The sequence below is a fragment of the Crassostrea angulata genome, chromosome 10 (genome assembly GCF_025612915.1).
Source record: "Crassostrea angulata isolate pt1a10 chromosome 10, ASM2561291v2, whole genome shotgun sequence".
Taxonomy (NCBI): domain Eukaryota; kingdom Metazoa; phylum Mollusca; class Bivalvia; order Ostreida; family Ostreidae; genus Magallana; species Magallana angulata.
Genome location: NC_069120.1, coordinates 26108824 through 26127221, shown reverse-complemented (window position 1 = coordinate 26127221; position 18398 = coordinate 26108824). Strand labels below are relative to the sequence as shown.

The 18398-nt window shown below is 30.6% G+C and overlaps 1 protein-coding gene across 6 annotated transcripts; it reads left to right on the top strand.

Moving 5' to 3' along the window:
- Positions 1-349: 349 nt before the first annotated feature.
- On the top strand, positions 350-17221 carry LOC128168316 (uncharacterized). 6 transcript variants are annotated; one of them, XM_052834537.1, is made up of 8 exons: positions 378-450; positions 2685-2743; positions 5671-5740; positions 11160-11351; positions 12744-12947; positions 13059-13123; positions 13230-13576; positions 13917-17218. In XM_052834537.1, exons 4-8 carry the CDS (start codon positions 11186-11188, stop codon positions 14875-14877), a joined length of 1743 nt encoding a protein of 580 aa, XP_052690497.1. In that variant the 5' UTR covers positions 378-450; positions 2685-2743; positions 5671-5740; positions 11160-11185; the 3' UTR covers positions 14878-17218. The 6 variants fall into 6 exon arrangements, with proteins under 6 accessions (XP_052690500.1, XP_052690497.1, XP_052690495.1 ...); XM_052834535.1 differs by lacking the exon at positions 5671-5740 and having other exon boundaries at positions 394-450; positions 13917-17221; XM_052834538.1 differs by lacking the exon at positions 2685-2743 and having other exon boundaries at positions 432-450.
- The last annotated feature ends 1177 nt before the right edge of the window (positions 17222-18398 follow it).

Sequence of the window (18398 nt, the reverse complement as noted above, 5' to 3'; positions counted from 1 at the left end):
TGTTGCTTTGTATGTTCTCTTCGTTATACCTTTTTTTTTTCTTCTGATAAAAAGAACGTGACATGTAGTTTATTTTAAAGATCTATCTCTTTACTTCAAAAATTGAAGATTTATGTTTTTGTTTTAAATTTGTGGCCCTCATGCTGACTTTTATAGTAAGTAAACACTGGTTATCTAATATACAAACATCATCCAGACAGGTATGTATTGGATGTATAACGAGTACATTCTGTTTGGAATCAATTTCAGAGTATAATATCACACTGATATGAATATCGATAATAGTTATGTGTAATCAATAAGATACGGACTGCCATAGGAAAATTTTTGGATTCTAGAGTAAGAGGATTGGTGCAACAGCAGTGCTTTAAAAAGGTGTATTTCCTACCACTTTTAAAACATTCTGACTTATAGATTTTAAAAGAAGGTGCCACGGAACGCTTCAAACAGGTAATGTTTTGTGTTTTTTTTAAGGTTGCAAAGGTTTGAAAAATAGTGTATGAAAGGTTTCCTTTCTTCCTCTAAATTTTATATGAATTATATAAAGAGTTATGAAAAGTATTTGATTAACTTTATTTTTACTTTGAGTAATGACTTAATATTTATGTATTTATCACTATAGTAGATGAAAACTGATCTGAATTTTAGATTCTTTTCATGGAATAAATTTAGTTTGATATCAAAATGCCAAGTTTTGACCTTTCAAAACGATAGAAAACTTTTATCAATTTGTAATGAAATCGTATAAAGAGACGGTTATATAAAGTGCAGATAAGTTTTATGTTCTGCAATTTTATATCATTTGTAAGACTCTATTGTAAAATGATACAAGAAAGGGTTTAAAGAAATTTTATTTTAGATAACGTAAATTATTAATCTCGTGTTACTCTACACACCATGCATGTGAAACTTTTAAAGTGCTTTCTGAAGTCTGGATGTCCATATTTTGAAATGCCAGTTAGTTGATGTTGAGAATACACATGTAATGGGTTATAAAGATTATCTTAGGTAGTTCGCATTAATTTGATTACTACTGTATATGTTTGTTTTACTGACATTAGCCTAACCGTATCTTATTGATTACACATAACAAACGAAACATTCTTTTTCAATAAATGCTAAAAATATTGCTTTTAACTAGTTCTGTGAAAAATCAAAACGTAAAATTAATGTTATTCATCGTAATTTTATTACATTTTCGTTGTATCTCTTGATTAGGAAATTTGTAAAGTCGTATGTTAATAAGATCATCATAAAATATTTATACCCTTTCGTCGAGCAAGATTTCAATCAATGAAATAAATGTTAACTTTCACATTATGTATTTTCTATCAATCACAGTTATAATACATTGTAAGTTGTACATAACCCAAAGATGGAAAGCTTTCAACTCTGCATGCCGTCTGCCAAGGAAGACCATAATAAAAGAATATTTCGTTCTAATTTAAAACACTCGAATAGACGACCCGCAGGCATGTTCACGAAGCTATCTTCGGACTATGGTGCGTCCTAAGTACGTTTTAGGATACGTCGAAGTCTTTTGTCTTTTTCTCAAAGCTCTCATAAATTTAGGACAGCATACAACATGTCCAAACGTGGTAAGAAGTTGCTTAATATGGTGCAAAAAAACTTGCGCTTGTTTTGAACTGATTAGCCCTTTTTCAGATAATTGCTGTGGAAAAAAATTAAGTTTGCCACTGTTGTCGTAATATTTCTTGCCTCAGACTATCTTCTTAGCACACCAACCGACCTCGGAAAATAAAGTATGTTAGATTTACGTGCAGATTAACAGTCGCAATTTTTTACTACAGATCTGCAGCTATTTGAATGAGCTGTTAATAAAATGATAAGGCCCTAGTATAATGGGCGGTATGAAAATGAATTTATTGAACACGACTTTTCATCGCCAAAATATCCGAAATAATATTCGTTAATATTTCAACTTACAAATAATGCAAAGGCATAAAAGAAGGAAAATTTAATGGTTATTACAGTCTTGTCGAGCATACGTTACAGATAAAAAGGAATATCCTTGAGATTAAATGCATTAAAAAACAAGTAAATTCAAAATGAAATAAAAATTCCGATATTTATTTTTTTTACTGATTAATATATTTCTCATCATCCTTAATGTCTTAACAGGAATCAATAAAACGATTCATTTTGAACCAAACAACATATTCACAGTTTGGGTGTACAATACATACGCATTTAACAAAGGTTTCAACATAACTTCATGTACAATGAATTCTGGTCTGATTCTAGACGATGTTTCAATTAGCAAACAGCGGTTGCATTTTTAGACCCATCTTCTTTAGAAAATAAACCCGGTCACGGTATATTTATGAAAAGAACATCAATTTTTTCTCACGCGTGGCCTCTTTTTAAAGTGCTTGGCTCTATCAGGAACCATGCATACATCATTGAACAACAGCTGTGCTGTTGCCATGTATTGAAACGTGTATAGAAATTGTAAACAAAGCTATGTTAATTATTGACAAGTTTTGTTCCCAATAGTGTAAAATCTGTTAAGGTTCACACAATCAACAATTGTAAATAGTAGATACTGAACATGCATTATAGATGTCGTAAAATGAATGTACCCGTTTGAAACATAACATGTTAATTAAACATCTGCAGGTTGATTTCGTTTCTCAGTTTCTGTTTTCTGGTCGTTTTTCCAGAATTTATATAATTTTATGAACATCAACAATGAAGAGGACAATATTCTTTTCCAAAGACGGTAAGAATGTTTTGAAAGTAATATTCACTAAATGAAATGAAGATACGGATAAACTCATGATATTATGGTTTATGATCATCGTGTTAAAACGTATTTTTGGTTCATTGTTAGTCATAAAATAAATATAATTTGAAACGATCTCAATTTTCTGAAAAATGAAAAAAGGTAGAACAAAATCAATTGTATTATTATGTTTTTCAAAAAACGCATTCAAAGATATAGATGGAAAAAAAAAATCTAAAAAACGACTTCTGTTATTGACATATATTTTCAGCGAGAAAAAGAGTTTAAATAATGTGATTGCCTATCGAAAGAAAGTTCAAGTCTCATATGCATACCACAATCACATGATCGATCTTATAAGATACATGTATTCAAGATTAAATATGTACCCTGTATTCAAATTATCATATTGTTAATAACAATCTAAATAGAAATTTACAACTAATCATTTACAAAAAATATTAGTGAACAGCAAACTATCTCATTTTCTCTTCCTGTCACATTTAAATGTGCATGCGCATTATTAGCGTAAAGTGCTTAATTTACCTTTCGTCGATCTTTTAAAGCTATTTAACTTTTCACATTCATTGCGCACATAACCATTTAAAAAAACCTAAAGTATGTTTACTAATTTAGGACAGAAAACTATTTACTTCATTTTCACACAAAATTCACGAAAAAAAAATTAATCTAAGATTGATCAATGTAAGCAAGTTTTTCGGTAACTGTATTTTCGTGCGGAAGGTCTTCTCGAGAAAAATTCACGCATCTTTGAAAATTTTGTTCCATCAAAACATTTTGTGTTTATGCACGCAAACTTTCAATAAGCGATATGTTTGAAACATCATCTACAGGTCCTGTTTAACATCTAGAAGTCAATATTTAAGAGAATTTGATTGACTTTTGCTCAAAACCATGAAAATATATAGATAAAGTTAGAAATTTTTAGGCAAATTTTTTCAAGAATTTTACCTTGGAAGCCATCTGTAAAAAAAAAAAAACTACATCACTGACACTCACTAAGCAGTTTTAAAGTATTCGAAGTGCGTTAAATTTGAGACCAAATCAACTCACTCTGATAAAAAAAAATCCAAAATGCGTCAAGTGATCAAGTGGGACCAAGTGAAAGCACTTTGAAAGCGTTAGTTACCTGAAACTAGCAGGTGCAATCAAGCGTGCTGCAACTACCTCGTTATATCCAATAGCGCTTACAACTAACGAGCACAAATTTCACCTCGTAATTTACAGAGTCTCTTTATAAACGATCTCGTTGTATCCAGAATTTTTCAAAAGGAAATAATAAAGAAATAATTTGTGACCACACAATCATCTCGTTGTAAGCGGTACCTCGTAATATCCGAGCTCATTATACCCGGAGGCCACTGTAGTATGATGACACTTATGAAAATGATTTAAACCCCTTTAAATCAGGGTGGTGACAACCAAAAAAAAGTTCAATCACCAGTTTTCTCCCATGCATTGTTAAAAAAATATGTCTAAACATTAACCCTCTTTTTCAAATTCCAACCAAATAAATAATTTTATCATTAAAATAAGAGAATTGCATTATACAAACATTAAAACACTATCAGCTAAAATTTAAGATCATGTTATGCTTGATATACAAAAAACACAAAAATAAATATAAATACATAAAAAATAAATTGAAATGAGAGACAGAGTACATGTTGCCCAGGTATCGGTATAATCATGTCAATGCACGATTTTTAAAAATGATTTAGAAGCAACAATACAGAATATTACTATAGGTAGCAATAGAAAATATCACTTAATAAAGGATATAGCAATCAACTCGCAAATCTAGCTTCCCCTTTCAACCTGTTAAAATGTATGATTTCTCCATTACGCATAGTTTTACAGAACTAATCCCAGTTTTTATTTTTAGAAAGAGAGAGAGAGAGAGAGAGAGAGAGAGAGAGAGAGAGACATACATGTACCTTAAACCGACCTCTTTATCATAGTGGACAGATACATTATTATTAGGTCCACCCAATTTGTATTACTGATAATTTTAATACATGACGCTTTATATGAAGCGGGTTCATTGGATATCAAAATGATACTCATATCATGCATATACTGAGTTCTATTTATAGCATTTTTGCAAGGGAGGGAAATTTAGGTTTGATCAGTGTCGATAGATAATGTAAGCAAACTGGCATTTTGAAAGCGCTTTACACAAAGATAGAAATTTGATGTTATAAACCAGTTTACAAATATTTGAAATATCAAATGATCCTTCAAAAAGGTCAGTCTGCCGGCAATAGGTCAAAACCAAGGACTGTTATTTCCAAACGAATGATTTATCCTCAGGAAGACACAGTTTTTCCAATAGAGACAATTTTATCACTACATACACATTTGCGGAAATAAGCATGCAATTCAGGAAGACACAGTTTTTCCAATAGAGACAATTTTATCACTACATACACATTTGCGGAAATAAGCATGCAATTCAGGAAATGGAACTGTACCACGCTATTGGTACCTTGTGGACGGTCATTAGTTGTGCCTCTCTGTCATGCAGAGCTGTACCAGTTTACAGCATTTTTTTTTCAACGTTGCATATGAAATCATTATTTATAAGTATACGAGGAGTCCGAGATCAATGTCGCTGAACACTGGAAATGTGCGTCCGCATTCGTGATATACGCTGTTGGGCCGACTTCTGTATTGGTCCAAATGTCACAACGTATATGGATCCGACATCCTATTCTCAAAACGTCAACACATGCTAGGCGTCGGGAAGTACTCCAGAACCGTCGACAAAATTCTATCGCCTTTTTCCTTATTTTTCATTTTGTTTGAAATTTAATCTATTTTTGGCAGATGCATTTGATTAAAATTTTCCTCGTGCAAATGTGAAACTAATATTATGGTGTATATGCTATAACCTATTTTAGTAATCGAGTGATAAGAAGAATGAAAAAAAGTCCTTGTGTTAGAGAAGCGACAATTATCCACAGAAAAAAGGTAAAATATTCTGTGTTACATAAATAATTGTCATTTATATAGGTTTACCCGAAAATCTTTTAAAAGTTTAATGATTAACTATGATTGACATACTCTGGTAGTGTGCATTTCAGGCCAAGCAGTTGCTATAACAAAAGCTATGCAATGTTTAAGAGTCAAAAGCTTTATTTGATCGGGGTTTTTTTTCTAAATAATTGTTAAACTAGAATTAATTCAAGAAGACTAAACATATACTACTTTTTACAATACAGATCTAAAATATGACCACAATGACTGTAAGAGACGTTTTACAGAAAGTTGACTTTTGGGTAGAAATAACTCAATTTTTTCACATACAAAAAATAATGAAAGAATATGGAATGTAATAACTCAATTTTTCACAAAAAACCATTAGTGAAAGAATATGTAAATGTTGGATTCTTAAAATGAAAACAAAAGATGAGAAATTTAAAAAAGTTCATGTTTTCCAATTTGTTGTAAGGCGTTTAAAATACTGGAACATTAGAAAACGCATTAAAAGACGTTGCGATGAGTTTGTTGTTACTCTGGGTCACAGGTTTAAGCACGTACGTCTGAGCTTATCAGGAATGATCTGATGATGTCTTTGACTGGAATATTTTAACATTAATAAACGGTATTCTGGGTAACGTTTTGGTAATTTTTCAATGGTTAATTTGTTTTCCAAAGGGAGTATGAGTAAATGTCTCAATAGTTTCCGAACATCCAAACTCAAAATAATGAGCTAGACATACAGGTAGTTTCACCGCCATAAGCTTAGGTTATCGGCTACATGTATATGCTATAGTTTACGGACCGTAAACAGTATTTTTCGATGTAAATCTATATTTATTTTCAGTTAACTATTATAGTTAATGCAATAATCTATTGTTCAGAAGCGTAAACTATTTTTAACTGAAAACGATCATTTGCGATTGCAAAGCAAGTTTCAAAACTTATATATCTTGTATACATGCTTTCACGATCTGTAAACTAAGGTTAGGCCATCGTTAAACATATCTGTGTTTCCCCTAACCCGACCCTAAATTTTGAAGTTGGGTAGGTAGGTAGGTAAATAATTTTTTTTTGGCCAAGGCATAATTGAAAATACATTATAAATCAAAATTGAAAAAAAATATCGATCAATTTTTTAATTAATTACAATAACTAAAAAAATATGACCAGTTGTAAAACAAATTGTTATACTTGTACTAATGGAATGTAAAACAAATTAAATATCGAATTCACAATTTAATATTGTTTATCGCAAATAAAAACATGTTTGATTCAATGACTAGATATGAACGAATAGATTCATTATCATGTGTATGCTGATGTACATGTTAACCTATGTTTAAATATCATGTATCGGTTTATTTGGAATTTGACTTATTTAAGAGAAGTTTAAATTTTTCCCAACATAAAGAGTCTTTCATATCACAGGTACCAACCTAATTTTTGGGAGACTTATTTCTCCCTACAGAAAAGTAGGAAGAAGCTTAATAATTTAGGGAGACTGTCATTATTTGATACTTTATTTTGAAGCTAAAGTACTTGAAGCATCGATTTTAACTAAAGTTACTACTTTTTATCTTTGTAACACTGTGTAGGCAATGGCTATACTAGGCGATCCCGTATATATAAAATTCTTACATTTGGTGAATAAAAATCATTCGAAGTGGGTTTTTTTTTGGGGGGGGGGGGCTTCTCTTAAGGAGGCTGGATGGTCAACAAATTAACCATCAGATCTACCTAAATTTTTAGGTATAATTTGTTTAGCTTCAAACTATTTTTTCGAAAAGAAAAAACCTATATATTTTACCTTTGAAATTTTGGTATTTTTCTATATTTCATACAGAGCTTTTCTTCTAAAGGAGATCAATACAGTGTAAATATAGCCATGGCCATCGAGCCCTCTTGAGTAAAAAAAAAATCTGGAAATAGAGATTTTAGACGTATCTGGGACCCTTATAATCTATAATAATTACAATAATTTCTAAATATCCCCACCGTAACTCTTTTTAACCCTAATCCCAAAGGTTAGAATACATTAAACACTTATTGAAAACGTATGGAAAAATTGGTTATTTTGTTAAGCCGCACGGAAATCAGATATTAACCAAATTGTTTGGTTTTTAAATTTATCATGACAAAGGGCTTTTAAGCGATTGAGAAAATTAGTTATTTGTCTTGAATATACAAATGAAAGCTATTTTTACCAAAAGCTGGATGATTAATATCGTTTAGGTGTATGATTATTTTCCAATATCTTACACGCAACAAGTGTATGACAAAAACACTTATAAAGTAACAAATAAAAGTGCCATATCAATAAACAAAATAACTAGCAATGTTTCGTTAATATATATTTAAAAAAATGTTCACAGTGTGTGGTGTGTATAGGAAATTTAAATTGGCAACAGTTTTTTTTACATGTATATATACATTTTATAAATAAACTTTTTTAAACATTAATGTCATTTTAAAATCATAACTGCAAAAAAGATAAAAAAAGATAAAATCCAAACTTTGGGTCCATTTGTTACGAGCGCAAATGAAGATAACTGTTTGGACCAAATTGATGTACATATGATTCACACTAACGACATTTTAAAGGTCTTCCGTTTCTTACGGAAGACCTTATAGTGATTGTACTGTTTTTTCTTTCTTTCTTATTATTTTTTCTTCCTTTTTTGTCGGCAGAATTTCTCAGAGATGGCTTTATAGATTTTTCTGAGATTTTTAGGGATGATATAAAATGATTATATCTCGAGGCGTTTTTTTTCTTTCATTTTTTCAAAATTAATTTCTGGTCGTCCGTTTCCTGTCCCGCGACGAAAAGCTTGTGGCATCGAGATCTCATAAACGATTAAGACTTGAACATCCAAATTTTGTGGGATGATAGACTTGTTGTTGTAGATGTGTTTAAACTATTTTGTTTTGTTCGTTGCAACTACCGGTCGTCACCGACAGCTCTTCCAAAATTATTTTATTTACGTATTTTATTTATTTTACATAGAATGAATATGATAGTATAAATTCTTACATGTGTCATCTATGCGATGTTAAATTAACAAAAAACTGTCTACATCCGGTGAGATATCTCAATTATGTCAGGAAGCTTTTTTAAAACAATTTTGTTCCCCCGAGATCTCAAAAACTATTTGTCATTAAGACACGAAACTTTCATGGATGATAGACATTTGAATGAAGATGTGTTTAACTGCTTTCATTTTGTCGACCGTCACTTCCAGTCCGCACCGGAAGAGTTCAACAAATCATGTTGTTTAAAAGTGTAATTGTTGTTAGGCAATAAAGACCTTTTTTCTAATGTTTTACAAATACTAACTTTAATTTTCATTGGGCACTTCCGTCTGTCCGTTTCCTGTCCCGAGACAAAATACGTTGACTCCTCGAGATCTCATAAACGATAATGACTTGAACAATCAAAATTTGTGGGATGATAGATCTATGTATGTAGATGAGTTCACACTTATTTGTTTTGTTTGGCGTAACTTGTCACCGGAAGAAATTCAATTTTTTTTAAAAACCCGTTTTAGTTATTTTACATAGAATGATTATATTAGTTTAAATATTTACATAAGTCATATATGCGATGTTATATAAGCAAATAAATCTACTTCCGGTTAGATGTGTGAAATAGCTTTTTTATACTAAAAATCTCAGAAACTGTAAGTGATCAAAAACACAAAGCTTACATAGATGATAGACATTTGATAGAAGATGTGTTTAACGTGTTTCATGTTGTCAGCTTTTCACCGGAAGGATTCAAACAAATGACATTTTATATAAGTTTTACTGAGTTTCTTACAATGTTTTGGTAAGTTTGATAAACAGTAATGTACGAAAGGCAAATGTTCAAGATATACTAACTTTTATTTTCATAGGGCTGATAAACTTTTGCATATAGATATGTTAAACATGTTTTGTTTGAATCGGCGTAACTCCCTCTCGTCACAGGAAGTAGTCAAAAAAATATATATTTTTTTTTTTAATTTCTTTGTTTGAGATGAGAAGTACGTTCTGGAAGTTTTCTTCAAAGTAAATATTATATCCATTATATTTTCCATTTGAAACAAGCTTGTTTTTACAGAATAATACATTTATATGAGAACGGAAGACCTTTTTGTTGCTATAGCAACAAGAGTCTAGTTAACTTTGTATTTTTGTTAAATTAAGAATTAGATAATTTGACAAGTATCTGATAGGACAATAACATCTTCTTAAGCCAAGGGTTTCCAATTCACACTCCATTTGTCTGGAAGAGGACGGACTGGAAACATCATGGTTTTAGAATTTAAATGCCCTGAATTGTACTTTGTGTTTAAAGAGTTCTTGTCACCCCTGCGAATGTGTTTGGAATATTTTCTTTATCGTTGCTAAGTATGTAATAAATCCAGAGGTGCTCGAATAAAAGTTCACGAGACTTCACCGAGATTTGTTCAGTTCCTGTGAAATTTCGAGCGGAAGTATGAGTGTTCGGATAATATTCTCAAAATATGTAAATAATGGTCGTTTTTCATATCATATCCTACTTTTATTTATGTTAAAACATGAAAATCTTTTAAGGTGTATGTCTTATTTCACCAACTTGTAGTTTTTTTAATATTAAACGATGATATTCAAAACAGAGTTATAGTTCGTCTTTAACCACGCGTAGAGTGGTTGAAAATATAAACATCGGGTTGCTTCATAACCCATAGCCATGTTTGATGCTTGTGGTGTGCAATACCATGTTTTTAGAAAAATAATGGGTGTCTGTTTTGCATAAAAAACTAGTATATCGAGTTATTTTCAAGGAACATTCTGCATAAAATAGTATAGTCTGTTTTACTATTGATGCTATTACTAGGTCAGGCGCCGATCGAGTAATCCTATGGGGGTCTCTATTAAAGCATGAAAATGCACATGTCTGTTATCTTTCGAATTCATTAAATCATTGTTTATTGTTGTTTTCATCTCTATATGTATATTAAACTGTTCGCATAAACAGACCTATAAATTTTCAGAAAGACAGACAGGACAAATCATTTGGGTAATTAAAAATGAGGTACTAGTTATACATTGGACGGTTGACATTTGACTAAATCACACAAATTGAAAAAAAAACACGTGATGTATATTTAGTTATCAGTGAAGATATCCATTATCAACATAAGCGTTCTACTTTACATAATTACAACCACTGAGATGTTTAAGCTTCTTGAGAGTAGTTCTTGTAATGTTGTGTGTACGTAAACCATACGTGCATATACAATCAAGTGTTGCACTTAATTGGTTTCACATGATTTTACTTGAAACAAAATCATTTTCCTTTAATTATATTTTTTAGAAATTCACTTATGATTTTAGAAATAATATAAATCAGTAAATAAGTTCAATATCATCATTTCCTTTTTAGCATCGGAACGAAGGATAATATCTAAAATGCCTAAAATCAAAACGCTACGTAGGACGTCGAGAAATGCCCTGGAACATTCCCCTTCTTTCAACTACACATGTCGTCGTAGAAATGGCTTATCTCACAAACAAAACCTACCATTGACGTTTTGTAATCCTAAGCAACGTTTGTCGACTTTAAAAATGCGGAGAGGTTAGTCAAACTTCAGAGGGTAGGATTGTTAAAATTGTATATACATGAAATTTGAACACAAAAGCAATTTTAATGGCATGGAAGGATTTCGGCGATTTGACTGTTATATTATTAAATAAGTACTTTAGTTTGTTTGATCGCCTATACATTATTAATCATAATGGTATAAAATATTGATTCATGTTGTACAATATACAGAGAAATTACCTTAAGCTTGGCCGTTAAACAAACAGCACATTTTACCAGCACTGTTTGGTAATATCACTATTTCATTTGGTATTATAAAACGTAAGATTTGGTATTTCGATCAATTTGAATAGACTAAATCAGACTATAAATTTTGTTGAAATCGAATTAAAATCTGAAAATTTTGAATCTATTGTAACCATTACCGCTCAAAATAATAAGCCATTCTAATCCCATTTCCGATGTTTTTTTCTTTTTCAAATTACATTGTATATAGCTTTGGATGGTCACATGTATTACAAAAATACGACCATTACGTTATAGAATGATTTTAATGTTCAGTATTTTTTATTTGTTATTATATAGATATTTCCTCGATTAGAATATGTAATCATTTTAGCGAAATTCAATTCCTAGATGAAAAAAAAATATAAATACCCTCTCATAAAAAAAGACCGATAGGCCTTAACGCTCACATGAATAATATATAATACAGAATGTCATGTAAAACAATAAAAATATTAAAAAGTTTTTCTGTTGCTTGAGTTTTTGCAGTTAACACTATGAAATGCTTTATGAGACATATATTAATAACGGTTTCAATTTCTAACTGAGGTTTCTAAAGCCAATATATTTTCGAAAACAGCATAAATAAAAAAAAAAATTAAGAATGTAATCACTTAATATATTTTAGTGTTGATAAAAACTACCTTATCTTATCTTATACTCTTTTCTTGTACCTCTAATATGATAATAACCCACCTTGTATTTAAATGTGATTGTAATGTTCAGCGGATTATTATTTCAACCTTTCTCGATAAGAATGAGTATATATATATATATTATCAAAATTATGTATACTATCATACACTCTCTCGGGCGATCACTAAAATTTTTCAGGTTTTACGGAACGTTTACTTTTCGACGCTTTTTAGACTGAAATTTGAATCTACATGTTTATAGTCTATTGAAAAAGAACTGTAAAAGAAATGTAGAATGGAAGCTTAAAATTTTTAAATTGCCACTGTATTCTTTACAACAACACTTTTACCAATATTGTTTTGATCTTTGTACAGAATTTAAATTTTTGTGTGTGTGTATATATATATATATATATATATATATATATATATATATATATATATATATATATATATATATATATATATATATATATATATATATATATATACACTCATTTTTTAGCTGGTGCTAGTGAAGACATAGAATGTTCCCCAAAACATTTCCCTCATTTTATCCATGTCTGCAACCTGACCACAGATTTCACAGATCGGGCTGCTAAAGTCACCAAAATCCCGCAGCATCAATTCACTCTTGAAAGGATGAAACTTTATTTTAAGGTTCAGCGGTTAGATACCTTAAACACACAGTCGATGCCCTGCGGTCAAGGTCTGTATCGAGTTCGTTAATTTATAAAGAAAATCTATTGATTTTTACAATCAATATTAGACCAATGAATGTATAAGATTTTTAAAAATTGTAATATCTCATTCAATCCAGCAAATATGTCGTCCTTTCCAACCATATGTGTCTGTAACGAAGAGCAAATCAACATAAGAAACGGAGTAAGTATTACCACAAAATCATGATTTATATCACAAACTGATTCAAATGATGGTTTTTTAAGGACCATAAAACCATAAACCACTGAAAAACTCCTTTATAACTTAGGTTCTTTATATGGGAGAAAAGACATTCAAGAAAACAAAGAACATGTTGAACGTAAGCAATTTGGACACCATTGAAATACGATCTGCAATAACGGACCCTGAAGTTAGAGAAATCCACGAGGCTTTGACAACACTTTTAGAAACCCCACTCTGGGAAATTCTTGTAGAAATCAAACAAAACATAAAATTGTCAGATGCATCTCATAAGGTGGACATGCTTTCCATGGAATTGGATGTTCTGCTGAATACAGTTAAACATGTTACTTTCAGAGATATGATTAGCGATAGGGTTCCTGAACGCCAAGCCTATTCGGATATTCCTGAAGCGGTTAAAGATTATTTGCTCAGGTCAGTATTTCCCTTTCCCTGAAATATAAAGTTTAAGTTTTTATGTTACAATTAAAACCTATTTATCAATATCAAAAATGCAAAACATTTGTTTCTAAATAAAGCAAAGATGTTTTTGATGGCAACTATAATTTGTATGTGGTAGCTAGCTAGTATTGTCTTTCCCCGCTTCTAGATTATCCATTATAATTATAACAATCACTAGTAATTAATACTTAACATTTGATAAGGTCTAAGAGAAAAATTGTCCAATTGTGCTGTAGTAATTGTGCATGATTGCATTTTAGGGGTGTTGATTAACATCCACATTTTAGATTGATATACATGTATTTCATTGCAGAAAACGAGAAATCAATGGATTTGGTATATTGAACAATAACGATTTTCGGGTTTTTGTAAATCACGAAAACAAAAGAAGACATCTACGAGAAAATATGCTGAGAATTTTCCCAAATATTTTCAAAACAAAATTAAATTTACAAGTGAAAATTGGCAAACCTTGTATTTGCTTTTATTTTCAGCAGGGAGATAAGATATATAAAAGAAGTTCCTCTGAAGAATCATCTAATGAAAATGGTTACGGCACATTAGGAGGATTTGTTTCTGATCAAAACAATGATACGCATTTTTTAACTTGCTCGCACGGCTGCCAAAAAGGAGATATTATCTTTGCTGATGACAACAATTCCGGAAGAAAAAGAATCGGAGAATGTGTATTTGCAACTGACCCTAAAACAAAACCAAAGATCGATGTTTTTATTGATGTTGCTCTTGTAAAGATTGATAGTGAAGTCGTAGACAGTTGCAATCTATCAATGCTTAATACTACTTTTCAACAATCAAACGTCAAGATTTACTTAGAAAACTTGCAAAACATTGCCAAAAGAGCATTTGTTTACAAGATTGGGGCATCGACATCGGTGACCAAGGGATTAATTACATCCCCAGAGTTCCACCTTAATACAACTGGAGGAAGAGCTGAACTTTTTTTTGTTTCCGATATTGCTGACATTCCATTTGCCAAAAGAGGTGACAGTGGATCGATTGTTTTCATGATCGAAAATAGCTCTGCACTCGATACTGTACACGTTATCGGAATGGTTTCTGGTGGCTTCACACTGCGTCAACCATCTGGAGAAGATGAGAAGGTAGATAAAAACAGGAAGACAGAGAAGAAAGACGATGAGGGAGCCAAAAAGGAGGTTAGCTGTAATGGGGATGTTACCTGCTTTAGAATGGACAAGACTGTGGAATTTTTAAGGAAGAAAGGCATTGACGTTTCTTTCAAAAATCAGATTTGAAAAAATAGTCCGTATGAAAATGAAGTATCAGCAGTATTCTTGAAATCATAAAACATGTAGTACTTATTTTTTTGTTTACCAAAAAAGCATACAGACGACTCTGTTTTTTAATTTAAACTTAAAGAGATCAATAGTTTAAGAGATCGAAAGTTTAATAATATATGGAAATGCCATGCCTTATAATACAATCTGGTAGAAAAATGGAACTTGCTACAACTTTGCAAATTGTATATGTCATTTAAATATTACTGTAAGAAAAAAGGACTTGGAGGAGTCAAAAAGGGGAATAGAAGTCTTAATGATGATGTTTTCTTTAACACAGACAAGACTGAGTGATTTCTAAAAAAGAATGTTTGAATGTTATTTTTGCAAATCAAATTTCAAAAGATTAAGCTTGAAAAAAAGACATAACAAAAACATTTGAAAAAAAAACCATAATGAAAAAATAAACATCATTTGTTGATAACGAACGTTAAAATGTCAACCGATATCATTACCTTTCTTAATTGCTTATATACCGGTATTATTTGTTGCAAATATATTAGTTGCAAATAAGGAAAATAAGTTTTCATTTTTCATATCTGGAGAATGGCATGTAAAAAGTTCAGTCTTGGGGCTTTTTTGAGGAAAACAAATTTTATAGTATATTTCTTAAATGTTTTTATATGTTTCATACTTTGGGTGGACAGCGCAATCAGTGTCAGCGAAAATAAACATTTATTTTCTTTAGTTTATCGTTAATTTAAAGAAACAAAAAGATTTAGTTGATGTTTGTACACCATTGAAAATGTATATATAACTGTCATATTATCTGGCTCCAGGATCTTGAAACAATCCTAGACTTAAGTAAAAATAATTACACTTTCTTAATCTCTTTTAATTGAATATACTGACAAAATTGATATGCTATTGTAAGTGTCTTGATGTTAAATTGTTAATTACAAAATTTTAATCGTCATATTATGATAAACAATCATTTAATGACTGACTGAAAATTTGACTTAAGTCTGAAATTGCTTCATGATCCTGATGCATCTTGACCATACATATTGTGTATACATTATTTGTACTGTATTATATACGTGTTTTGGGAGAGGGCGGTCTAAGTTTTTGAACTTGTGCCCAATCCCATTTGTAATTTTGTACAATGAAAATATGTTCAAATCAAATCTAATCCTATGTTTATGCATAGTCATTATTTCTTCAATGGACATTTTTTATTTACTTTTTATTGTATAATCCATTTGAGTATAATAAAAGATGAACATTTAGTTACAAAACATGTCGATGAATATTTTCTAATCATAGTATTAAGTTATTTTGAACTTGTGCCCAATCCCATTTGATATTTTGTACAATAAAAATATATTCAAATCAAATCTACGAAGGTCAATCAAAACATACGAAGACAATGTGGCTGTCTATCATATATTTTTCATGAAAGTCATACTTAACAGATTAATCTGTGCACCAACACTTATGCAAAGTTTTAGTCCATTTGATGAAACGATATTTTTGTTACCCCTTTTAAAAAACAACATGTTTTGTCACCACGGCGCACAGTAACGTTCAAAACATGACGTCAAGATTAAACACGCACAGTTTATAGATATACGCCATCTTTATATCACGCTTAGACTCTTGTGCCTTTCTTCTTACAATTTTAAATAGCACTGAACCATTTAACATCTTATTAGCACACATTTGTTCGAGAATCATAAGTTATTTCTTCAAAGTTTTCATTTTCTAACCGTGTATCTCTTAGTTTACAGGAAGGATAACCCTGAACGTCGGTTGACGTTACTTATTTTTTTGACCAAATATTCATAAATATTCTACTCTCTTTCGGACTGTTTCATATTCAAAATACAATTACCGCCACCCCTACAAAATTTATTACAGTTAAACACAAACTTTCAAATAATTGTTGACTTATTTTTTGCACCATTGAGCATTTTGACAGCTTGTATCGTCTTTTTCCTGAGTTAAATCCATTTTGTTTGTACTTCTCGCTGCACCGTGACGTCCAGCGACATCGATGTTTTGAGTCAATATTAAAGAAGACTATCTGTCTTTAGTTACTAATGTCTGTTCGACAAAAACAATACTACAGTATATCCCGTCATTATTTGGAACATAGAATACCATGAGTATACTTAACTTGAGGTTTCAATACTATATGGTTTTAAGCCCAATTTATGGAGATATTTCTTTCAACATTATATGGTTTATTGTTGACATAACACAAATATTTTGACCGTGCGCCGTGACCTCATTTTTGCAGGATTCTTAGAAATAAAGGAATTTATTAACTATTTTTTCTTGCATATTGTTTCAAAATATTGCTAAATTATGTCTACTAAATTTAGTAATGATATGACGTTAAGTAACATAGCTATGACAAAAGTCATATTTTTTATTGACCCTCGTAATCATATGTTTTTGCATAATCATTATTTCTTAAATGGACATTTTTTATTTACTTTTCATTGTATAATCCATATGAGTATAATAAAAGATGAATATTTAGTGACAAAACCTGTCGATGAATATTTTTTAACCAAAGTATTAAGCTATTTTGACTTAAGGATAATGCTTACCGTTTGCGGCCGGGTTTTTTTTTCTTAGTGCTAAGCTTTATTTTTCGGATTAATTTATTATGTTCAACCCTAAGATGAGAAAAAACAGTTGAAAAACAAAGTGCACGTACAGCAAAACCTGATTTTAACTAAACCAAAGAAAATTTCTTTTTGAAAGTTTTTGTCATATTTCGATTTACGTTCAAAAACATATTTAAAATAGAGAAATACTGAGAAATCAAAGTGAGTATTATACTAATTAATAGTATCTAAGAATTTACACGAGTATAAAATGGTTTGAGCAGTATATGCTCAATGAACTGCGAGGCAATTCATAAAAATAATAAACTGTTTCTAAACGTAATATAATGGAGCTGTTGAATTCATTCTTCACCATTCATTCTTTTTCATCAAATAAAAAATAACAGACAAATTGTGCACGTTTATTTTTTTCAAATAATTGTACGTGAAGATGCTGTGAAAAACAATTCCAATTACACTGACAGAGATAATTACAAAATTTACCTTTAAATTTGAGTGTCAATTCAAAAGATGCATCGACAAAGTCCAAACTTTGCAATTTTGGGGTTTTTTCAAATACATTTACCACTGCGTAATGTTTGTGTATTTGTTTGACTTAGGAAACATCGATATTACTGTTTATGCACTGTATATTGAAAGTACATGAAATACTAGTACAATGAGCCTCAAAATTTTTCTCGAGAGAAGGTCTATGTTGTTATAGAAATGTACAGTCAGAGCAACTTGCATATTTTTCAAATAAAGTGACAACTGTTTGATGGTAATAAATCTTTTAAAGTGTCACGTACATACTTGTTCTCTTGGATTGAAACTTTCTAAGAAGGAGTTGCAAAATGACAATTGTTGTTCTAGAATCCCACGATGCACATGGAGACAGATTTGGTTCCTGAGATAAGACCA

Excerpts from the sequence above, each read along its gene's own strand:
- LOC128168316 (XM_052834535.1), top strand. The coding sequence starts at position 2,713 with ATGAAGAGGACAATATTCTTTTCCAAAGACG. Across the intron at positions 2,744-11,159 it reads AATATTCTTTTCCAAAGACG|CATCGGAACGAAGGATAATA; the intron begins GTAAGAATGTTT and ends TTTCCTTTTTAG. Across the intron at positions 13,577-13,916 it reads GTTAAAGATTATTTGCTCAG|AAAACGAGAAATCAATGGAT; the intron begins GTCAGTATTTCC and ends ATTTCATTGCAG.